This window comes from Scyliorhinus torazame, chromosome 8 (assembly GCF_047496885.1).
Source record: "Scyliorhinus torazame isolate Kashiwa2021f chromosome 8, sScyTor2.1, whole genome shotgun sequence".
Classification (NCBI taxonomy): Eukaryota; Metazoa; Chordata; class Chondrichthyes; order Carcharhiniformes; family Scyliorhinidae; genus Scyliorhinus; species Scyliorhinus torazame.
The window spans coordinates 180,207,330-180,232,441 of NC_092714.1; the positions used below are offsets into that span (position 1 = coordinate 180,207,330).

A 25,112-nucleotide genomic window follows, 5' to 3' on the forward strand; every position below is an offset into this window, starting at 1 on the left:
CGAGGTCGACTTTGGTCCAGTGTCACCGAGGCCAGATGAAGCAGTTGCGATTGGGCAGCGTGTAGTCGGCCGTGCTGGGAGCCTGGGGCACCATCCAAGATGGCGTCTCCCATGGGTCGCACATGATGGCCGGGGATGGACAAGATGGCGGCGGGGATGGACAAAATAGCGGCGCCCACCCGTACAGCGTGGTGTCCAGGGGGCAAGATGGCCACGCCCGTGGGTCAACGTGACCCTAGGATAGGGGGGTGGCGGTGAGCGCTGGCCTGTCGGGGCCTGAAGGGGGGGTTGGCGTGGCGGTCCGGAGTCGCTGGAGACCGCGGCCACGGCGCGGACTGGCTGACCCCTACAAAGTGGCTCTTCTTGCCGCACCCTTTGCAGGTGGCGGTGCGGGCCGGGCAGCGCGGGCGGGGATGATTCGCCTGCCCGCAGAAGAAACAGCGGGGCCCGGCGGCGTTAGTGGGCCGTCTCGCCGCGCAGGCCTGCGGGGTCAGGGGGGAGGTCTGTGGAGCTGCTGCTGCGGGGTGCCACGCAGCCCAGGGGGCCGCCGCGCGGTCGGGCACATAGGACTGCGCGTTTTGAGAGGCTATCCTTCTGAGGGGAAGCCTCTGGCCGTCTCGAGGTGGCCTTTAAAGCACGCCCGCCAGTGTTTAAATATTGCAGCCGAGTTCTCCGCGTGGGGGCTGAGTTGTAGGCACTCCAGTTTGATTCGGAGATCCATCCTTCCAGCTTAAGTCTAGTCAATTAAATTGATGCACGATCAATTACACTCAAGACAAAGTGATTTCATAACTGAAGGCTTTAATCGACTAGAACTTGTTTGCAGCTTCGGTACAGAAAGTGAAGGCTGCTGGGATGGCACCGGTTCTTATACTCCGCCTGTCAGGGCGGAGCTACATATCAACAGCCAATGGTAAACTCCTAGGTTTAACCAATGGTCATCAGCCTCTTAGGTACCGCAATACTGATAATACCACAGTCTCCAAATGTGGTCTGCAACAAAGAGGAAGAAATTGGAGTCTGAGAAAAAACTAGCAAGAAATTTAAAACAGGCATTAAAAGCTTCTACAAGCATATAAAAAGGAAGATAGTAGCCAAAGTGAATGTTGGTCTCTGAGAGGATGAGACTGGGGAATTAATAATGGGAAAAGAGGAAATGACAGAGATTTTGAAAAAAGTATCTTGTATCTATCTTCACAGTAGAAATTACAAAAGAGATTGGTTGAAAAACAAGGGAACTTAAAACAATCACAATCACTCGAGAAAAGGGACAGGGAACGCTCATAAGATGAAAGGTTGACAGGTCCATTGAACTTGACGGCCCACATCCCAGGGTATTAAAGGAAATGGCTGCAGAGATAATGGATGCATTGGATGTAATCTTCCAAAATCCCCTCGATTCTGGAAAGATCCCAGCAGATTGGAAAACCGCAAATGTAACACCACTATTCAAGGAAGGTGGGAGACAGAAAGTAAGAAATAATAGGCCAGTTAGCCATTGGAGAAATGCTAGAATTTATTATTGAGGTGGTACTATCTGGACATTTCGAAAATCAGAACACAATCAGACAGAGTCAGCATGGTTTAGTGAAAGGGAAGTCGTGTGTCGATGAAGGTAAAGCAGTGGATGTAGTGTACATGGATTTAAGTAAGGCATTTGATAATGTTCCCCATGGTAGGCTTATGCAGAAAGTAAGGAGGCATGTGATTGTGGGAAATTTGACCAGTTGGATAACAAACTGGCTAACTGATAGAAGTTAGAGAGTGGTGGTGGATGGCAAATATTCAACCTGGAGCCCAGTTACCAGTGGCGTACCGCAGGGATCAATTCTGGGTCCTCTGTTGTCTGTGATTTTCATTAATGACTTGGATGGGGGAGTTGAAATGTGGGTCAGTAAATTTGTAGATGATACGAAGATTGGTGGAGTTGTGGATAGTGAGGAGTGCTGTTGTCAGCTGCAAAGAAACATAGATAGGATGCAGGGTTGGGCTGAGAAGTGGCAGATGGAGTTCAACCCTGAAAAGTGTGAGGTTGTCCATTTTGGAAGGACAAATATGAATGTGGAATACAGGGTTAACTGTAGGGTTCTTGGCAATGTGGAGGAGCAGAGAGATCTTGGGGTCTATGTTCATAGATCTTTGAAAGTTGCCACTCAAGTGGATAGAGCTGTGAAGAAGGCCTATGGTGTGCTAGCGTTCATTAGCAGAGGGATTGAATTTAAGAGCCGTGAGGTGATGATGCAGCTGTACAAAACCTTGGTAAGGCCACATTTGGCATACTGTGTGCAGTTCTGGTCGCCTCATTTTAGGAAGGATGTGGAAGCTTTGGAAAAGGTGCCAAGGAGATTTACCAGGATGTTGCCTGGAATGGAGAGTAGATCTTACGAGGAAAGGTTGAGGGTGCTAGGCCTTTTCTCATTAGAGCGGAGAAGGATGAGGGACACTTGATAGAGGTTTATAAGATGATCAGGGGAATAGATAGCGTAGACAGTCAGAGACTTTTTCCACGGGTAGAACATACCACTACAAGGGGACATAAATTTAAGGTGAATGGTGGAAGATATAGGGGGGATGTCAGAGGTAGGTTCTTTACCCAGAGAGTAGTGGGTGCATGGAATGCACTGCCTGTGGAAGTAGTTGAGTCGGAAACATTAGGGACCTTCAAGCGGTTATTGGATAGGTACATGGATTACGGTAGAATGATGGGGGTATAGGTTAATTTGTTCTTAATCTAGGCCAAAAGTTCGGCACAACATCGTGGGCCAAAGTGCCTGTTCTGTGCTGTATTTTATATGTTCTTTGTTTGACAAAATTCTTTGAGGCTGTAACAAGTCGAGTTGATGAAAGGGAACCAGTAGATGTGGTAAATGTGGAATTCCAAAGGGCATTTTGATATGGTGCCACATGAAGGGTTACTGCACAGGATAAGAACTCATAGTGTCGGAGGTGATATATCATCATGGATAGAGGATTGTCTAACTAACAGTAAACAAATTTGATATAAATGGGTAATTTTCAGGTTGACAAACTGCAACGGATGGAGCACCACAGAAATTGGTGCTGGGACCTAGGTAGGGTGCTCTTTGAGAAGGTTGGTGCAGACTCGATGGACTGAATGGCCCCTCCTGTACTGTAGGGATTCTATGGACTCCTGTTGGGCAAATTGGATTAAAAGTGCCACCGCGGTGTAGTGGTTAGCACTGCTATCTACGTTGCTGAGGACCCGGGTTCGATCCCGGCCCCGGGTCACTGTCTGTGTGGAGTTTGCACATTCTCCCCGTGTCTGTGTGGGTTTCACCCTTGCAACACAAAGATGTGCAGGGTAGGTGGATGGGTCACATTAATTGCCCCTTAATTGGAAAAAAAAAATTGGGTACTCTTAATTTTTTTTTTAAGTGCCACCATTATGTGTGGATATCAACTGAGATTTGGTTTGGGCCCTGCTGCGATGTCACCCATTGTCGAATAGCTGCCCAGGCCCACCCATGGAGAATAATGACTCAAGTATGAACCAGTAGGCAGCTACTGACTGTAAAACTGTAACCCCAGCATTCAGGAGAGCAGAGGAAACCGGAAAGAAAACAAATAGTGAAACTCTTTCCCCCTCCTCAAGCAGCAAAATTAAAAGTAAAATGAACAAAATTGTGAGATACAGCAAAATAAATTCCGTATTCAGCTGGGAATGCCTCCCACCATTGGCTCCTGCAGGCTGTATTACTGAGTCTCTGTTGGCGTGTAATGTATCTCAGTACAATGACCCTCAGGTCCCTCATCTGCATGAGGCCTTACACTGAGCCAATTGGAATGTCAGCTGTGTTTTCTTATGGTAATGAATCCCATTGAGGCTCCATGGTTGTAAAGCCCAGTCACTCAACGTGAGGTCAGCAGTGAAAAGAGCAAGAGGCACTTTTTCAATACACAACTTCCACACAAACAATCACAAAAACAGGGGAAACGTGGGGGGGGGAAAGAAATGAGCAATCGTCAATAAGCTAGATGCATTGCTTTGTCCCTTTCTCTGACTGGATATGTTCTGTGGTGCAACAGCATGGACTGGGGAATATGAGCTGGAAATGGAAAATGAAGTTCACAGTGAGTATCTTATCTCTCATGCCTCTTTCATGTTAGTAATGATTAGTGGTGGCATTAACTGTTTGATAATGAGCAGGGTAACTTTCCTTCGTGAAAGTTTGCTGTAATGGGTCACAGTTTAGCCAGGCTATTGCGAAGTTTGAGTATCCCTGTGCGATGATTTATCAAAGGTCAAAATCTCAGGAGAAACCAGCATACAAATGGATATTAACTGTTTAGAGCAATGAAGCAAAACAAAACACTGACAAAATGTTTGCACTAGACAGTTGGTGTTTTTGAAGTAAGTCTTATCACTCAATTGCGCCGAGCAGACTGTTTTGATGTCTCCACCGGTGCTGTGTTAGTCGATACTGGCCCGCAGAAGAGCACTTGTATTACACAGTGCTGTCAGAGGTACCTCAGACAAGACGTTAAACTGAGACTCCCCCATCAACTCCCTGTTCTCTCTCAGGTGGATGTAAACAATCCCACAACATTATTTCCAGGAAAATCAGGATGTCCTGTCTGATATTTATTATCCCTTAATCAACATCATTAAAACAGATTATTTATTTTTTGCAATGGCTATTTGAGGGAACTTGCTGTGTGAAAATTGGCTGCTGCATTTCCTAAATAACAACAGTGACTCAAACACACTTGACTGATTGTTAAGTATTTTGGGACTTCCTGATGCTGTCAAAAGCACCACGTAAATGTAAGTCCTTCCTTCCTCTATAATTGTAGGAGCACCACAGTAGTACAGTGGTTAGCACAGTTGCTTCACAGCTCCAGGGTCCCTGGTTCGATTCCCGGCTTGGGTCACTGTCTGTGCGGAGTCTGCACGTTCTCCCTGTGTCTGCGTAGGTTTCCTCCGGTTGCTTCGGTTTCCTGCCACAGTCCAAAGATGTGCAGGTTAGGTGGATTGGCCGTGATAAATTGCCCTTAGTGTCCAAAAAGGTTAGGTGGGGTTATTGGGTTACGGGTGTGGGCTTAAGTAAGGTGCTATTTCCAATTGCAGATTCGATGGGCCGAATGGCCTCCTTCTGCACTGTAAATTCTATGTAAAAATTCTATGTATTCAGTGTCTAGAAGAGTGTCGAGGGGGTTGGGGGTGTGGGGGGTGGGGTGGGATGGGGTGGGGATGTGCTCGTGGAAACACAGATGGGGTTCCTCCTCCAGATCATAATATAGTAATATCCGCCGGAACCTGTGTGCTTCATACAAGGACAGGATTGGCAGGATTGGGTTTGCCTGTAATACCAAATAGGCTGATGTGAAGACACTCACTGTCAAGGTTCACACGTGGAGACTGAGCCAAAAACATCTGGGGAAGAAAATATTACAATACTTAGTGAACAATCCGATGAATTTTAGAAGGAATTTTAATTCACGACATGCATATTTGCTTTCATGTAACAGGGAACACATCAATTTTCTCTTAATTTTTTCTCATGCAGTATATCATAAATGAGAATTCTGGAATCCTGCAGAGTCAGTGGGTTTTCCAGCCAAACACCACCTTTTGTGTAGATTGCTGGAGTCTCCCTGACAACGCTTTTCTTCCTTTTGACACAAGGCAGCTGACACACAACTTGCCTTCCGTGCCTCTGTTGCTGTCCCCACTATTACTGCTCTGACAAAGATCAGCTCACTTGGCACTGATCAGGTATCGAGTCTGTCGGTTAGTATATGGCTCAGTAACCACGCACTCAACACTCACCCTGTTCAGACGACCCTTATCCCTCAACCAACTCCACTCAGTCATATTATTATTTTTCTTAATTCTTTCATGGGATGTGGGCATTGCAGGCAAGGCCAGCATTTGTTGCCCATCCCTGATTGCACTTAAACTGAGACCCACGCAGACACGGGGAGAATGTGCAAACTCCACATGTACAGTGACCCGGGGCCGGGACCAAACCCGGGTCCTCGGCGCCTTGAGGCAACAGTGCAAAGCACTGCGGCACCGTGCCGCCCCATGTATACCCCAAATAAGTCACCCCTCAACCTTCTTTATTCCAAAGCAAATAACCTAACCTATCCAATCTCTCCTCATAGCTACACTTTACTAGCCCTGGCAACATTCTTGTAAACCTCTTCTGCACTCTCCAGGGCAATTACTTCCTTCTTGTAATGTGGACCCAGAATTGCACACAATACACCAGTTGTGGCCTCACCAGTGTTTTATACAATTCAAACATTATATCCGTACTTTTATATTCTGTACCTCTGCCAATGAAGAAGAACATTCCATTTGCTTTCTTTACAACCTTATCGACTTCAACTGCAGTCTTTAGGTACCTGTGTACTTGTACGGCAAGATCTCACTTTCATCTCACCCAATAAGTATATTCCCACTTATTGTGTACTTCCGATTACTGTTTGACCTCCCTAAATGCATGACCTCACACTTCCCAGTGTTAAATTCCATCTGCCACTTTATCGGCCACTCCAGCAATCTATATCATTCTGGAGATTATAGCTATCCTCTACATTGTCCACCACTCGTCCAATCTTTGTGTCATCTGCAAATTTCCCAATCGTACCCCCCACATTTACTTCCAAATTGTTAATATATAACACAAGCAGTAAGGGTCCCAAAATCGAGCCCTGTGGAACACCACTTGAAACAACTTTCCATTTGCAAGGGCAGCCAGCAACCATTATCCTGTGTTTCCTGTTACTAAGCCAGCTTTTTATCCAGTTTGCCACATTGCTATGTATTCCATGCGTTTTCACTTTCTTGCCCAATTTGCTATATGGGACTTTGTCAAATGCCTTGCTAAAATCCATGTACATCACATCCACTGCATTACCTTCATTAACCCTTCTTGTCACTTTCTCAAAGAATTCAATTAAATTTGTGAGGCAAGACCTTCCTTTAACAAATCTATGCTGACTGTCCTTGACTAGTCCATGCCTTTCGATGTGATAGTTAATCCTATCTCTCAGGATTGATTCCATTAATTTTCCCACCACTTGGATGACATGGCAGCGCAGTGGTTAACGCTGCTTCTTCACGGTGCTGAGGACCCGGGTCCGATCCCAGCCCTGGGTCACTGTCCGTGTGGACATTCTCCCCGTATCTGTGCGGGTCTCACCCCCACAACCCAAAGATATGTAGGGTAGATGGATTGGCCACGCTAAATTGTCCCTTAATTGGGAAAAAAAAATTGGGTATTCTAAATATTAAAAAACTTTTTTTTCCCACCACTGACGTAAGACTAACTGGCCTAAAATTGTTTGGCATTTCCTTCGATCCCTTTTTAAACAATGGAACCGTGTTTGCATTTCTCCAGTCCTCAGTACTTCCCCTGTCCAATGAGGATTGGAAAATCATCCTCAGCGGTTCTGCCATCTGCTCGCTGACCTCCTTCAGTGACCTCGGAAACAATCCACCTAGCCCTGGCGACTTATCTACTTTCAAGGATTCCAACCCTTCGAGTACTTCCTCTCTCTTTATGGTTATCCCATCCAGTATCGCACAGTGTTCCTCCTGGACTACTGTATCTGCATCATCCTATTCCTTTGTAAACACAGAGACAAAATATTCATTTAAAACTCTTTCCACAGCCTCTGCATCTACACACATGTTTCCTTCTTCATCTCTGAAAGGTCCCACTTTTTCCTTTACCATTAATTTACCATTAATATATTGGTGAAACGTCTTTGGGGGTGGGGGGGGGGGGCTAGATTTGGCTGTACATACAGCTCTTATTTTTGGAGGAACATGTCTATTTTGTACATTTAGGATCTCACTTTTTAGTGTTTCCCACTGGTTTCCCACTGATTTATCCTGTAGCAATGCTGGCTAGTCCACCTCAGCCAAATCCATTCTCATTTTCCCCACCCAGTTCAAAATTTTTATTCCTGCTTTATCTCTATCCTTTTTTTCCATGGTAATACTGAATCTAACTGAATTGTGATCACTATACCCAATATGATCGCCAACTGGCACTTCATCCACTTGCCCTTCTGTGATGAACGGTTACTGCCTTACCATCATGTAAGGTGATGTCCCCTTTAAGACCGGGCTTGGAACCCTGGGGACCCCGCCTATGGCTCCGCCCATCTGGGAGCCAGACAGAAAGGGCTGCCTCATGGTCTGTGTAACAGTCAGCTCTCGTCTCTAGCTGTAGTATAGTTATTAGTCTAATAAAGCCTTCTTTACAGTTTAATCTCTAAGCATCATTATTGAGGGTGCCTCACCGTCTTTGTTCCTCAAGACTTTAACCTGAGGATCACCACCAGTCAAATGAGGGGCAAGGTTGAGAAGCGGGGCCTTAGCCGGTACGGGAATTGAACCCTGAGTCTTTTACTGCATCTCCATCCAGCTGTCCAGCCAGCTGAGCTAAACCAGCCCCCCCTCTGGAATGCTAGTCCAGTGACAATACCACTGCACCACCACCTTCCCTTATCTGGTCATCATCGCGTTGCTGTTTGTGGGATCTTTCTGTGCCCTTACGTTACAACTTTAGGTAACGTACTTTGGGGTATCTTGACCTTGTAAAAGGTGCTATTTTACATGTAAGCCTTGCTTCCTTTGTGAGTGAAATGATAACCCCAGGAGGTGTTCACACAATTTACTCAACCTATTGCTGTATCCAGTAAATTTCAAGAAAATAGAAAACATTTATGTCCAGACATTGATGTTAGGCCTTGTGAAGCTCTGTGTGCAATTTGTGGTGTGATTGGCAGACTTTGTGGGAAGTCAGGTTTGTGATCTTTATGTTCACACATGCTGTGTGTAGTAAGGTGATGGGCGTAGGAAAAGATTTATATTCTGTGGTGAATGAAATCATCAATTCCAGTATTTCAGAGCAGTAACGGATGCAATAATGTGTTTATGTTGCTTCACACAAGCCTCCCTTGTCATCCTTTTGAAGATTGTGCAGTGGGAGGTATCAAAGGACTTTTTAAACTTCAGAAGACTCACCGATGACGCATCCAAAGATGTGCGGGTTAGGTGAATTGGCCAATGATAAATTGCCCTTAATGTCCAAAATTGCCCTTGGTGTTGGGTGGAGGTGTTGAGTTTGGGTAGGGTGCTCTTTCCAAGAGCCGGTGCAGACCCAAAGGGCCAAATGGCCTCCTTCTGCACTGTAAATTCAATGATAATCTATGATTAATCTAGGACAAAGGTTCGGCACAACATCGTGGGCTGAAGGGCCTGTTCTGTGCTGTATTTTCTATGTTCTATGTTCTATGTATCAAGTTATCTGTCTGACTGCTGCGTTTACGGGAATGAAGTACCAGTACTGGTGTTATATAGGCAACTGTGCTGGCCCCTTCGGCACACCCAGACAAATTAATATCCTGTGTGGTGTCGGCAAAGGAGTGTTGGCCACTTTTCGTTGAAACCATTCATGGGATCTTCTATGTCAACCTAACTAGGGAGGTAGATCACAATCTAAAAGATGACAACAAATGGCTTAGCACAGCAAGAAACCAATGGCGCTGTAGACCCATGAAAACTGAGTCCTCAAGGCTGCCGCTGGAGTGCAACCTCCCTTTTGCAGCAAGTTGAAGGGGTGTGGCTGGTCAGTGCACCCCTCTAACAATCGGAAAACTGGCATCCAAAACTGCAAGGGGAGAGTGACTCAACCAGACCACTGTCCTGACAGAAGCAAAACTAACCGTGCCTGAAGGGCACTCCGTTTAATAAAAACAACAAGGTGATGCCTTCTGTAGTTGAGCAGTGTATTAACGTTCCCTGGTTGAGCTGAATGCAGATAATGAGGTGATGATAGTGACATAGTGAGAACTGGGTGGTATATAAGTGTTACAGTGAAAAGGTGGAGTCGTCCACTGTTAAAGAGAGGGATTTGGGATATGTCAGTGTTAGAGTGAGAGGGGAGGTTCTATAAATGTTTTGTGAGGGCTGTGTGGTTTATCAGTGCTGTACTTAAGTATAGATTTAAGGCACAACTCAGTGTTATGAGTGTCAGCCAGGGCTCAGTATTAACACTCTTGTTTCCATGTTAGTGTGTTATCAGTTCAAGGGCCATTCCAACAACATGTGCACAACAGCATTCTAGGCTGATATCCCAGTGAAGAATGAAGAGGGTGCTGCACTGTTTAAAGCGCCTAGGCGGGATTCTCCGTCGGCTGACACTGGAATCAGGAAACGCGATTGGGCAGAGAATCGGTTTTGACGTTGAAATCATAGCGGACGGCGGTTTAATGCCTAATTGCAATTCTCCGGTGCTTCGGGAGCTGTGTCAATGCAATACAGAATGCACGTCCAATAAACGGCAAAGGCATATCATTAGCCTGACACGGTATTCTCTGGGGCTTCCGCGATGCTCCGCCTCCACTGGGGCGAATTCCCAACAGTGAGGTTCACTTGTGCTTTTAAAAATCGTGAAACAGGGACTGTGGCTGCTGAGGGAGAGAGAGGGGGTACGGAAAGGGTCCAACATCGCTATAGTTTGCTGACAGTCATGCCACTGGCCAGGGGCTTCTGCCAGGGTTGGGGGAATAGCGGGGGCTGGCCAGGAGGTGGGCCGTGGGGTCAGGGTGAACAGGCACAGAGCACCATTACTGCGGCCTGCAAGGCAGCCATGCAGCTGCGCACACTGCTCTCTGCCCACTGTGTACTTAGGGCCACAGGTCATACGGTGTCACCCAAAGGGCACCACACTAGGTGCCCTCTGGCCCCAGCCTACCCATCAGCAGGCTGGGCGGGCTCCAACACGACCAGTGCCATCTTGTTGGCTGGGATGAGTGTATGTGTGGATTGTAATGTGTATATGCGGCTACAGCCTGTCAGCCTACCGAGTGTCAGTCACGGACCCCGCAAATCCCGCACCGTTTCTCATTGGAATCGATTGTGTTCCATGTGGCGTTGGTTCTAGCCCCTCCATGTTAGCTGAATCGGTCCAGGTGCGATGCCAGCTTTGCTGTCAAGGTTGTCCACGGTCCTGCCCCCAGCATCAACACTTAGTCGGAGGAACAGAGAACCTATTCCGCTGTCTTTTGGATGAGATGTTAAACTGAGACACTACCCTCCCTCTCAGGTAAAGTGGCCAATATTTATTCCTCAATTTATACAAACACACCTGCCAATTATCTCACTGCCTGTTTGTGGAACATTGCTCGTTGTCTTCCACCTTATTTAACAGCCTGCAATCTTAGAAAGGATTATATTCTTTGTTTAGTGCTTTAGGACATGTAAAGCAACAACAACTTTCAATTAATAAAAGCAAATTACTGCGGATGCTGGTATCTGAAACGAAATAGAAAATGCTGGAAAATCTCAGCAGGTCTGGCAGGATCTGTAAGGAGGGAAAAGAGCTAATGTTTCGAGTCTGATGACTCTTTGTCAAAGCTCACACCCACAACTTACAAGTATATAGCACCGATATGGTAGTGAAATGGTTGAGGGTTAGCAAAATTAATTTGACAACAAGCCACATGAAGAGTGATCTACAGAGTAGTCAAAAATCTTTGTTTTGGGGGAGTGTATCTTAAAGAAGGAGAGAGTTGCAAAAAAAACAGAGAGGATTGGGTAGGGATCTCCAGAAATTAGGACGTAGCAGCTGCTATATTGTGTATGGGAATGTGTTTGGGCATATCAGTGGGTGTGGGTATATCAGTGGGTGTGGGTATATCAGTGGGTGTGGGTATATCAGTGGGTGTGGGTATATCTGGGGGTGTGGGTATATCAGTGGGTGTGGGTATATCCGTGGGTAAGGGTGTATCAGTGGGTGAAGGTATATCAGTGGATGTGGGTATGTCAGTGGGTGAGGGTATGTCAGTGGGTGAGGGTATGTCAGTGGGTGAGGGTATATCAGTGGGTGAGGGTATATCAGTGGGTGTGGGTATATCAGTGGGTCTGTGTATATCAGTGGGTGTGGGTATATCAGTAGGTGTGCGTATATCAGTGGGTGTGGGTATATCAGTGGGTGAGGGTGTGGGTATATCACTGGGTGTGGGTATATCCGTGGGTGAGGATATATCAGTGGGTTTGGGTATATCAGTGGGTGAGGGTATATCAGTGGGTGTGGGTATATCAGTGGGTGTGGATATATCAATGGGTGAGGGTATATCAGTGGGTGAGGGCATATCAGTGGGTGTGGATATATCAGTGGATAAGGGTATATCAGTGGGTGTGGATATTTCAGTGGGTGAGGGTGTAGGTATATCGGTGGGTGAGGGTATATCAGTGGGTGTGGGTATATCAGTGGGTGTGGGTATATAAGTGGGTGAGAGTATATCAGTGGGTGTGGGTATATCAGTGGGTATGGGTATATCAGTGGGTGTGGGTAAGTCAGTGGGTGAGGGTATATCAGTCGGTGTGGGTATATCAGTGGGTGTGGGTATATCAGTATGTGTGGGTATATCAGTGGGTATGGGTACATCAGTGGGTTTGGGTATATCAGTGGGTGTGGGTATATCAGTGGGTGTCGGTAAATCAGTGGGTGAGAGTGTGGGTATATCAGTGGGTGAGGGTGTGGGTATATCAGTGGGTGTGGGTATATCAGCGGGTGAGGGTGTGGGTATATCAGTGGGCGAGGGTGTGGGTATATCAGTGGGTGTAGGTATACCAGTGGGTGAGGCTGTGGGTATATCAGTGGGTGTGGGTATATCAGTGGGTGAGGGTATATCAGTGGGTGTGAGTATATCAGTGGGTGTGGGTATATCAGTGGGTGTGGGTAGATCAGTTGGTGTGGCTATATCAGTGGGTGTGGGTATAACAGTGGCTGTGGGCACATCAGTGGGTGTGGGCATATCAGTGGGTGTGGGTATATCAGTGGGTGTGGGTATATCAGTGGGTGTGGGTATATCAGTGGGTGTGGATGTGGGTATATCAGTGGGTGTGGGTATATCAGTGGGTGTGGGTATAGCTGTGGGTGTGGGTATATCAATGGTTGTGGGTATATCAGTAGGTGTTGTGTATATCAGGGTGTGTGGGTATATCAGTGGGGGAGGGCATATCAGTGGGTGAGGGTATATCAGTGGGTGTGGGTATATCAGTGGGTGTGGGTATATCAGTAGGTGTGGGTATATCAGTGGGTGTGGGTATATCTGTGGGTGTGGGTATATCAGTGGGTGTGGGTATATCAGTGGGTAAGGGTGTATCAGTGGGTGAGGGTATATCAGTGGGTATGCGTACATCAGTGGGTTTGGGTGTGGGTATATCAGTGGGTGTCGGTATATCAGTGGGTGAGAGTGTGGGTATATCAGTGGGTGAGGCTGTGGGTATATCAGTGGGTGTGGGTATATCAGTGGGTGAGGGTGTGGGTATATCAGTGGGTGAGGGTGTGGGCATATCAGTGGGTGTGGGTATACCAGTGGGTGAGGCTGTGGGTATATCAGTGAGTGTGGGTATATCAGTGGGTGAGGGTATATCAGTGGGTGTGAGTATATCAGTGGGTGTGGGTATATCAGTGGGTGTAGGTAGATCAGTTGGTGTGGCTATATCAGTGGGTGTGGGTATATCAGTGGGTGTGGGCATATCAGTGGGTGTGGGCATATCAGTGGGTGTGGGTATATCAGTGGGTGTGGGTATATCAGTGGGTGTGGGTATATCAGTGGGTGTGGATGTGGGTATATCAGTGGGTGTGGGTATATCAGTGGGTGTGGGTATAGCTGTCGGTGTGGGTATATCAATGGGTGTGGGTATATCAGTAGGTGTTGTGTATATCAGTGGGTGTGGGTATATCAGTGGTTGAGGGTATATCAGTGGGGGTGGGTATATCAGTGGTGAGGGTATATCAGTGGGTAATGTTATATCAGTGGGTAAGGGTATATCAGTGGGTCTGGGTACATCAGTGGGTGTGGGTATATCAGTGGGTGTGGGTATATCAGTGGGTGAGGGTATATCAGTGGGTGTGGGTATATCAGTGGGTGAGGGTATATCAGTGGGTGTGGGTATATCAGTGGGTGTGGGTATATCAATGGGTGAGGGTATATCAGTGGGTGAGGGCATATCAGTGGGTGAGGGTGTATCAGTGGGTGTGGATATATCAGTGGATGAGGGTATATCAGTGGGTGTGGATATATCAGTGGGTGAGGGTGTAGGTATATCGGTGGGTGAGGGTATATCAGTGGGTGTGGGTATATCTGTGGGTGTGGGTATATCAGTGGGTGTGGGTATATCAGTGGGTGAGAGTATATCAGTGGGTGTGGGTATATCAGTGGGTGTGGGTATATCAGTGTGTGTGGGTAAGTCAGTGAGTGAGGGTAAATCAGTCGGTGTGGGTATATCAGTGGGTGAGAGTATATCAGTGGGTGTGGGTATATCAGTGGGTGTGGGTATATCAGTGTCTGTGGGTAAGTCAGTGGGTGAGGGTAAATCAGTCGGTGTGGGTATATCAGTGGGTGTGGGTATATCAGTAGGTATGGGTATATCAGTGGGTATGCGTACATCAGTGGGTTTGGGTGTGGGTATATCAGTGGGTGTCGGTATATCAGTGGGTGAGAGTGTGGGTATATCAGTGGGTGAGGCTGTGGGTATATCAGTGGGTGTGGGTATATCAGCGGGTGAGGGTGTGGGTATATCAGTGGGTGAGGGTGTGGGCATATCAGTGGGTGTGGGTATAGCTGTGGGTGAGGGTATATCAGTGGGTGTGAGTATATCAGTGGGTGTGGGTATATCAGTGGGTGTGGGTAGATCAGTTGGTGTGGCTATATCAGTGGGTGTGGGTATATCAGAGGCTGTGGGCATATCAGTGGGTGTGGGCATATCAGTGGGTGTGGGTATATCAGTGGGTGTGGGTATATCAGTGGGTGTGGGTATATCAGCGGGTGTGGATGTGGGTATATCAGTGGGTGTGGGTATATCAGTGGGTGTGGGTATAGCTGTGGGTGTGGGTATATCAATGGGTGTGGGTATATCAGTAGGTGTTGTGTATATCAGTGGGTGTGGGTATATCAGTGGGTGAGGGTATATCAGTGGGGGTGGGTATATCAGTGGTGAGGGTATATCAGTGGGTAATGTTATATCAGTGGGTAAGGGTAATTCAGTGGGTGTGGGTACATCAGTGGGTGTGGGTATATCAGTGGGTGTGGGTATATCAGTGGGTGAGGGTATATCAGTGGGTGTGGGTATATCAGTGGGTGAGGGTATACAGTGGGTGTGGGTATATCAGTGGGTGTGGGTATATCAATGGGTGAGGGTATATCAGTGGGTGAGGGCATATCAGTGGGTGAGGGTGTATCAGTGGGTGTGGATATATCAGTGGATGAGGGTATATCAGTGGGTGTGGATATATCAGTGGGTGAGGGTGTAGGTATATCGGTGGGTGAGGGTATATCAGTGGGTGTGGGTATATCTGTGGGTGTGGGTATATCAGTGGGTGTGGGTATATCAGTGGGTGAGAGTATATCAGTGGGTGTGGGTATATCAGTGGGTGTGGGTATATCAGTGTGTGTGGGTAAGTCAGTGAGTGAGGGTAAATCAGTCGGTGTGGGTATATCAGTGGGTGTGGGTATATCAGTATGTGTGGGTATATCAGTGGGTATGCGTACATCAGTGGGTTTGGGTGTGGGTATATCAGTGGGTGTCGGTATATCAGTGGGTGAGAGTGTGGGTATATCAGTGGGTGAGGCTGTGGGTATATCAGCAGGTGAGGGTGTGGGTATATCAGTGGGTGAGGGTGTGGGCATATCAGTGGGTGTGGGTATACCAGTGGGTGAGGCTGTGGGTATATCAGTGGGTGTGGGTATATCAGTGGGTGAGGGTATATCAGTGGGTGTGAGTATATCAGTGGGTGTGGGTATATCAGTGGGTGTGGGTAGATCAGTTGGTGTGGCTATATCAGTGGGTGTGGTTATATCAGTGGCTGTGGGCATATCAGTGGGTGTGGGCATATCAGTGGGTGTGGGTATATCAGTGGGTGTGGGTATATCAGTGGGTATGGATGTGGGTATATCAGTGGGTGTGGGTATAGCTGTGGGTGTGGGTATATCAATGGGTGTGGGTATATCAGTAGGTGTTGTGTATATCAGTGGGTGTGGGTATATCAGTCGGTGAGGGTATATCAGTGGGGGTGGGTATATCAGTGGTGTGGGTATATCAGTGGGTGTGGGTATATCAGTGGGTGAGGGTATATCAGTGGGTGTGGGTATATCAGTGGGTGAGGGTATATCAGTGGGTGAGGGTATATCAGTGGGTGTGGGTATAAAAGTGGGTGTGGGTATATCAGTGGCTGAGGGTATATCAGTGGGTGTGGGTATATCAGTGGGTGTGGGTATATCAGTGGGTGAGGGTATATCAGTGGGTGTTGGTATATCAGTGGGTTTGGGTATTTCAGCGGGTGAGGGTATATCAGTGGGTGTGGGTATATCAGTGGGTGTGGATATATCAATGGGTGAGGGTATATCAGTGGGTGTGGGTATATCAGTGGGTGAGGGTATATCAGTGGGTGTGGGTATATCAGTGAGTGTGGGTACATCAGTGGGTGTGGGTATATCAGTGGGTGAGGGTATATCAGTGCGTGTGTGTATATCAGTGGGTGAGGGTATATCAGTGGGTGTGGGTATATCAGTGGCTGGGTGTATATCAGTGGGTGTGGGTACATCAGTGGGTGTGGGTATATCAGTGGGTGTGGGTATATCAGTGGGTGTGGGTATATCAATGGGTGAGGGTATATCAGTGGGTGAGGGCATATCAGTGGGTGAGGGTGTATCAGTGGGTGTGGATATATCAGTGGATGAGGGTATATCAGTGGGTGTGGATATATCAGTGGGTGAGGGTGTAGGTATATCGGTGGGTGAGGGTATATCAGTGGGTGTGGGTATATCAGTGGGTGTGGGTATATCAGTGGGTGTGGGTAAGTCAGTGGGTGAGGGTATATCAGTCGGTGTGGGTAGATCAGTTGGTGTGGCTATATCAGTGGCTGTGGGCATATCAGTGGGTGTGGGTATATCAGTGGGTGTGGGTATATCAGTGGGTGCGGGTATATCAGTGGGTGTGGATGTGGGTATATCAGTGGGTGTGGGTATATCAGTGGGTGTGGGTATATCAGTGGGTGTGGGTATAGCTGTGGGTGTGGGTATATCAATGGGTGAGGGTATATCAAGGGGTGTGGGTATATCAGTGGGTGTGGATATATCAATGGGTGAGGGTATATCAGTGGGTGTGGGTATATCAGTGGGTGAGGGTATATCAGTGGGTGCGGGTATATCAGTGAGTGTGGGTACATCAGTGGGTGTGGGTATATCAGTGGGTGAGGGTATATCAGTGCGTGTGTGTATATCAGTGGGTGAGGGTATATCAGTGGGTGTGGGTATATCAGTGGCTGGGTGTATATCAGTGGGTGTGGGTACATCAGTGGGTGTGGGTATATCAGTGGGTGTGGGTATATCAGTGGGTGTGGGTATATCAATGGGTGAGGGTATATCAGTGGGTGAGGGCATATCAGTGGGTGAGGGTGTATCAGTGGGTGTGGATATATCAGTGGATGAGGGTATATCAGTGGGTGTGGATATATCAGTGGGTGAGGGTGTAGGTATATCGGTGGGTGAGGGTATATCAGTGGGTGTGGGTATATCTGTGGGTGTGGGTATATCAGTGGGTGTGGGTATATCAGTGGGTGAGAGTATATCAGTGGGTGAGGGTAAATCAGTCGGTGTGGGTATATCAGTGGGTGTGGGTATATCAGTATGTGTGGGTATATCAGTGGGTATGGGTACATCAGTGGGTTTGGGTGTGGGTATATCAGTGGGTGTCGGTATATCAGTGGGTGAGAGTGTGGGTATATCAGTGGGTGAGGCTGTGGGTATATCAGTGGGTGTGGGTATATCAGCGGGTGAGGGTGTGGGTATATCAGTGGGTGAGGGTGTGGGCATATCAGTGGGTGTGGGTATACCAGTGTGTGAGGCTGTGGGTATATCAGTGGGTGTGGTATATCAGTGGGTGAGGGTATATCAGTGGGTGTGAGTATATCAGTGGGTGTGGGTATATCAGTGGGTGTGGGTAGATCAGTTGGTGTGGCTATATCAGTGGGTGTGGGTATATCAGTGGCTGTGGACATATCAGTGGGTGTGGGTATATCAGTGGGTGTGGGTATATCAGTGGGTGTGGGTATATCAGTGGGTGTGGATGTGGGTATATCAGTGGGTGTGGGTATATCAGTGGGTGTGGGTATAGCTGTGGGTGTGGGTATATCAATGGGTGAGGGTATATCAGTGGGTGTGGGTATATCAGTGGGTGAGGGTATATCAGTGGGTGCGGGTATATCAGTGAGTGTGGGTACATCAGTGGGTGTGGGTATATCAGTGGGTGAGGGTATATCAGTGCGTGTGTGTATATCAGTGGGTGAGGGTATATCAGTGGGTGTGGGTATATCAGTGGCTGGGTGTATATCAGTGGGTGTGGGTACATCAGTGGGTGTGGGTATATCAGTGGGTGTGGGTATATCAGTGGGTGTGGGTATATCAATGGGTGAGGGTATATCAGTGGGTGAGGGCATATCAGTGGGTGAGGGTGTATCAGTGGGTGTGGATATATCAGTGGATGAGGGTATATCAGTGGGTGTGGATATATCAGTGGGTGAGGGTGTAGGTATATCGGTGGGTGAGGGTATATCAGTGGGTGTGGGTATATCTGTGGGTGTGGGTATATCAGTGGGTGTGGGTATATCAGTGGGTGAGAGTATATCAGTGGGTGAGGGTAAATCAGTTGGTGTGGGTATATCAGTGGGTGTGGGTATATCAGTATGTGTGGGTATATCAGTGGGTATGGGTACATCAGTGGGTTTGGGTGTGGGTATATCAGTGGGTGTCGGTATATCAGTGGGTGAGAGTGTGGGTATATCAGTGGGTGAGGCTGTGGGTATATCAGTGGGTGTGGGTATATCAGCGGGTGAGGGTGTGGGTATATCAGTGGGTGAGGGTGTGGGCATATCAGTGGGTGTGGGTATACCAGTGGGTGAGGCTGTGGGTATATCAGTGGGTGTGGGTATATCAGTGGGTGGGTGTATATCAGCGGGTGAGGGTATATCAGTGGGTGTGAGTATATCAGTGGGTGTGGGTATATCAGTGGGTGTCGGTAGATCAGTTGGTGTGGCTATATCAGTGGGTGTGGGTATATCAGTGGCTGTGGGCATATCAGTGGGTGTGGGTATATCAGTGGGTGTGGGTATATCAGTGGGTGTGGGTATATCAGTGGGTGTGGATGTGGGTATATCAGTGGGTGTGGGTATATCAGTGGGTGTGGGTATAGCTGTGGGTGTGGGTATATCAATGGGTGTGGGTATATCAGTAGGTGTTGTGTATATCAGTGGGTGTGGGTATATCAGTGGGTGAGGGTATATCAGTGGTGAGGGTATATCAGTGGGTAATGTTATATCAGTGGGTAAGGGTATATCAGTGGGTGTGGGTACATCAGTGGGTGTGGGTATATCAGTGGGTGTGGATATATCAGTGGGTGAGGGTATATCAGTGGGTGTGGGTATATCAGTGGGTGAGGGTATAGCAGTGGGTGAGGGTATATCAGTGGGTGTGGGTATAACAGTGGGTGTGGGTATATCAGTGGATGTGGGTATATCAGTGGGTGTGGGTATATCAGTGGGTATGGGTATATGAGTGTGTGTGGGTATATCAGTGTGTGTGTGTGTGTGTGGTTATATCAGTGGGTGCTGGTATATGAGATGGTGTGGGTGTGGGTATATCAGTGGGTGAGAATTTGGGTCATTATTGTGGAATAGAATATCTCAGGGTGGGGCACAAATCAGATGAGGTGAAATAAATGAGACATGTGTCCTTCAACCAACCTCTGCAGAAAATGATTCAAACTTGAATGTTGTTTGAGTGAGACTGTGCTATGTTGTGTAGTATGTAACAGGCGCAGTCTGGTCTGACAGATGACGAAATGCTTCCAGGACAGAACACATTTCTCAACATGAGTCAGCATCTTTCTGGTAAGATGGGATGGGGAACATTTAAATAAAAAGCTGATCAAAACTGTACGCAGATGATGACTGAAAAAAAGTAATTCCTGTGCAGCGAGAGGACCTGACCATGAGGCCAAGCCTGTTATCAAAGTTAAAAACCGAGTGACTGCCTTACGGGAAAATGTATCAAGTACAAGTTCACCATTGTCGAACTTCAGCCTGGAGCTTGGGAACCAGGCAACTGGCTGGCTCAGATGGCAGATCTGTAATCCCCAAAGCCAGACCACAATCGGGATGTCACTTGCAGTTGTATCAGCTGTTTGACAGACACTCTGACAGCATACACCCAGGCACGAGCTGGAATCCAGCCACAGCCGCACCTGACCTTGCAAGCGGGCTGGATCTCCCGGGACAGGCCAATTTCCGTGCCTGCCCGTGACCCCATGTCAGAGTAACAGCAGCGTGCTTGCTGTGGCTGTTCATCCGTAACCTGTGTTAACAAATGGCTGCGCCGTGTCCATTTACAAAAGGAGCTGGGCAATTTTCTGATTAGGAATGGGAATAGACACAAGCTCAAATTGAGAGCCGGGTCATTCGGGGCAGGGAAATCAGGGAGCGCTTTGTCATTCAAAGAAATCGGGAACTCTTTCCCTCAAAATGCTGCAGATGCCAGATCAATTGAAGCTTTAAGATGGCAGTCAAATAGATTTTCACCGGGCAATTATATCAAGGATAGAGAGCAAAGGAGAGGAAATGGAGCTCAGCTGCTCGGGGCGGGGGGGGGGCGGGGGGCGGTGGCTGAGTGTCTTATTTCTGTTCCAATGAGGTAAGATGGAAAAGTATGCGGCCAAGTGATCTCAAACCTCGCTGTGATGCTCTGTCCAGGATTGAACTGAACCACACCAGGCTCCATCTTAGGCTTCTGTTGACAGATGATATCCGGAACCACTCCGTGCTTGCTTCCACTGGCTTCAGTGCTCCTGCACTTGGAGTTCTCACTCTTGCCCCTTACCTATTAACCCATTCTGTAAGTGCACGTGTGTGGGTAGGACCGCAGTCAGTTGTAAAACCTTTCTCATGTAAAGAATCCGCTAAGATTCACTGCACCAACTCATGCATAGAATCATAGGGAGATTTCCCAGAGCGGGTGTAAAACTGACATAAAACTCCATCTGGTCGTTATAGAAACCAGACTATGTTACTTCAAATATGGCCTCTTCTCTCTTTAGAGTTTTCACTCCTTCATGAGACACAATCCCACAAGTCATTTAGAATTAAACCATCCAAGTGCCATTTTTCATGTGCAAACTGATTTGTTATGCTCTAGGTGTAACATAAGCGGCTTCCTTGTGGTGCACTTGACAAAGGAAAGGTTCAGACGTGGAGATAACTTCAACACGTTTATTAAACTATTTACACTTTTATTACTCGGGTTCGACACTACTGCTAATCCTACTATAGTTACCCAGGCTGACTAACCAGTTGCTGCAATCCATGTGGTGGGAGTGATATTGAATCAACCCTGTGTCTGTTCTCACTGACTGTCTCCACTGGAAGGAGGCAGATCATGTGTGTGGTGTCATTTATATATGGGTTGGTGTAATGCCCCCCTGTGGTCGTGTCACCTCCGTGTGCATCGTGAATGTCCATTGGTCGTGTCCTATCTAACTGGTCTATTGGTTGAGTGTGTGTGTGTGTGATGTCTTTGGTGCTCCCTCTAGTGTCTAGCTAGCCTACATGCATTTACATTGATGCACATCACCACACAAGCCTTGATAGCACCTATTCCAGGCTAGTTGACCAAGGGAATCAAGTATGATATTGCTGCCACATAATGTCCCCACGAGTACACATTTCCAGTGGGGGTTCCTGGCTCGTGATCAAGACGAGGAACAGTGGCTAATTTTTCTCCCCTTTCCTAAATCAGGTTGCCGAAGCTAACTGTATCAGGTTATAACTTTGATCAGCCCATTAAACATAAATTGGAAATCAAGCCTGGGACCTTGCTGAGCTATTTCGGGAGCTTGTATCTGAAGGGCTGCTTTGTGTTAATGCAGACCAACATGTTTAATGGTAACATCACCATCATCGACAGTAGGTAAACTTTGTCAATGTCATAGAGCCTCTCATTTGTAATCTCGTTGTGATGTGTGGTGCTTCCAGTCTTTAACATTCCAGAAATACAAAATATTACGAAGTATTGCAGCTCAGGAACAGGCTATCTGCTGCTACAGGTCTGTGCTGACAATCAGGCTCTATTCGAGATTCCTCCCAATGCTCCCACCCCTTTTTCATCCAACCCTATCAACATACCCGTCTATTCCTTTCTCCCTCATGTACTTGTCTAGCTTCCCCTTGGCTGTATCTAGGCTATTTGCCTGGACTACACCCTGTGACACAAATTGTACCTGGCGAGTTCTTAACTCACTGGCAGTGAAACAGAATCAGTAGATTAAATCAGTGACAAAACTGATGCATTTCTGTCCAAGGCTTGAATTGGCATTGGCTATTTTGAATTCTGCATTAATAGATGGGGATTTAGAAACCAGCTTCTCTCACACAAAATAATATCACAGATTGCTTTGATGCACGATTTTGCTATAAAATGTGTCAGTCTGTCTGGGGAGCAAACATAGGATGGATGGATCAAACCTCTTAGCATCCATAATGTTTGCATTTAAATTGATTTCAAATATGGCTTCTTTGGAACTGAACATTCACATGAATTCACAAAGCCTCAGTCACCATTTCAAGGTGTATTATGAGCCTGCATTTTAAATCAATGAGTCAAATTGAAATGTTTGAAGGCAGGTTATTTGTCTGGAATTTGTATTGAGGGCCAAGTAGTGCCAGCTAATTCCTGTAATAAAAAGAGGAAATGAACCACTGCTGAGCAAATTAATTGTAGCCTAATTTTAGCGCAGAATTGGGAATTATTCATTAGTTCCTATGTAAGAGAAGCCAGTAAAATGTAAGTATCAATTTTAAAATATCTAGTACGTGATTGCTTTTTTCGATTATAATTGTTTAACAAATTTGTTTGGCTGTTAAATTATAAGATAATGTCGGCTGTGGAGTTACTCTGTCACATTTGGAGGAAAATGAAGATGGAATTAGAGGAAGAAGCAAAATATTTGTCGGTCGGCATAAACTGTTTCTGTGCTTATGTGTCTCAAGAAGGGTCCTCTGTGCAAAATCGAGATATCATTGTTGTGTTAGGTACACTGGTCTAACACTGGCTGCAACTGGATGCAGCTTAGATCAGAAAGATACTCCAGACCTTGAAGTTAGTTCAATCAGGTTTATTGAACTAATAGCACAGTTAGCACAGTTCTCTGTGAGTTCGACTCTCTGCTAACTTAAGTGTGGTTACTCTGTCTGACTGAACCAGACTAGCCCTTAGCCACATGGTGGAGGCGTGAGATTGTAACAACACCCTTGACTGACTCTCTAGATGTTCATCAGTGGAAAGAGGTGGAGTGTGAGTGCCTCATGTCTTTTATAGTCAGATCCCACTCCTGAGTGTCCTGCCTGCTTATCGGTCATGTCCTGTTCTCTGTGTCCATTAGCTGCTTGTCTGTCTATCATTATGTGTGTGTCTGCATATCATGACATCTCCCCTTTTTTATGTTTGGATGACATATGTGAACGTATTTACGAGAATAGGCTAATATTAACATATATACATGCAGTGGATGTGAACATATGTACATGTGAAAACAGCTGTCTAATGCGAGACCACAGAACATAGCAAACAGAACAAATGTTCATAAGTCCAGTCTCTGTGGCTTGCGTCTGATCCTGGTCGACCATTAGAGAAGTAGTGGTGGGGACGACAGCACCTTGATGGGTGGGATTGAGGCCTGACTGGTGGCCTCATGAGTCGAGGTATCAGGAGGTGGCAAAACAACAGAAGGAAATGGAGAAGAATGTGGTTGCGGGCAGGCAACGTTGCGCAGTACCCGTCTGTTTCGTCGCATAACAGAACCATCAGCCAGACGCACAACATAGGAGCGGGGGGCAGCCTGCCGACCAATGACAGCTGGAGCTGACCAGCCTCCATCAGGGATCTTGACCCCAAAAGTGTCTGACGGGGATAACACGGCCAAATCGGTGGCATGAGCATCAGAGCCCTGTTTTTGCCAGTCTCGAAGTTGCTGCACCTTCTGCAGCACCAGGGGGTGATCCAGGTTGAGCACGTGTATGGCTGGAAATGTTGTTCGCAGGTCCCTGTTCATCAGGAGTTGAGCCGGCGACATGCCAGTGGACAGTAGGGTCGCCCTGTACGCAAGAAGCGCAAGGTGAATGTCAGACGCAGAATCTGCGGCCTTGCAGATGAGCTGCTTCACTATGTGCACCCCTTTCTCAACTTTTCCGTTTGACTGCGGATAGTGTGGGCTGGAAGTGACGTGTTTGAACTGATACAACTGGGCAAACAGAGACCATTCATGGCTGCTGAAGCACGGGCCGTTGTCACTCATGACAGTGAGTGGGATACCATGCCTGGAGAACGTCTCCTTACAGGCCTTGATGACGGTCCAAGATGTGAGGTCTGAGAGCTTCACAACTTCAGGGTAATTGGAAAAGTAATCAATGATTAACACGTAGTCACGACCATTTTCATGAAAGAGGTCGATGCCAACCTTGAACCATGGGGCGGTCTCGATTTCATGCTGCTGAATTGTCTCCTTACTCTGCACTGGCTGGAAGCGTTGACAGGTCGCACAGTTAAGGACCATGTTCGCGATGTCCTGGCTGATCCCGGGCCCGTAGACAGCCTGCCTGGCTCTGCGTCTGCACTTTTCCACACCCAGGTGGCCCTCATGGATTTGACAGAGCACCAAGCCCTGGAGACTGTGTGGAATTACAATCCGGTCCAGTTTGAGGAGGATACCATCAACCACCGTCAGGTCATCCTTTACATTGAAAAATTGGGGGCACTGCCCTTTTTGCCAGCCATTGACGAGGTGTTGCATAACACGCTGCAAGAGGGAGTCTTTGGCTGACTCCTCACGGATACGAATCACCTTCTCATCAGATGCCGGGAGGGTGCTAGCACACAGCTGCATCTGTGACTCAACCTGTGACTCAATTTGCCGGATGACATTCAGTGGTTCACTAGGCACAGTGATGGAGCGGGACAGTGTATCGGCGATGATGAGCTCCTTGCCAGGCGTGTAGACCAGGTCAAAGTCATTC

The 25,112-nt window shown here is 47.3% G+C and overlaps 1 protein-coding gene across 2 annotated transcripts in view; it reads left to right on the forward strand.

The window, feature by feature from the left end:
* Positions 1 to 3,790: 3,790 nt before the first annotated feature.
* Positions 3,791 to 25,112, forward strand: part of LOC140428290 (cas scaffolding protein family member 4-like) — a 132,856-nt gene continuing 111,534 nt past the window's right edge. For both annotated transcript variants that reach the window (XM_072514601.1, XM_072514602.1), the window contains exon 1: positions 3,791 to 4,092. In XM_072514601.1, coding sequence (XP_072370702.1) covers positions 3,997 to 4,092 — 96 coding nt within the window. In that variant the 5' untranslated portion in view covers positions 3,791 to 3,996. The remainder of the gene's footprint in view (positions 4,093 to 25,112) is intronic.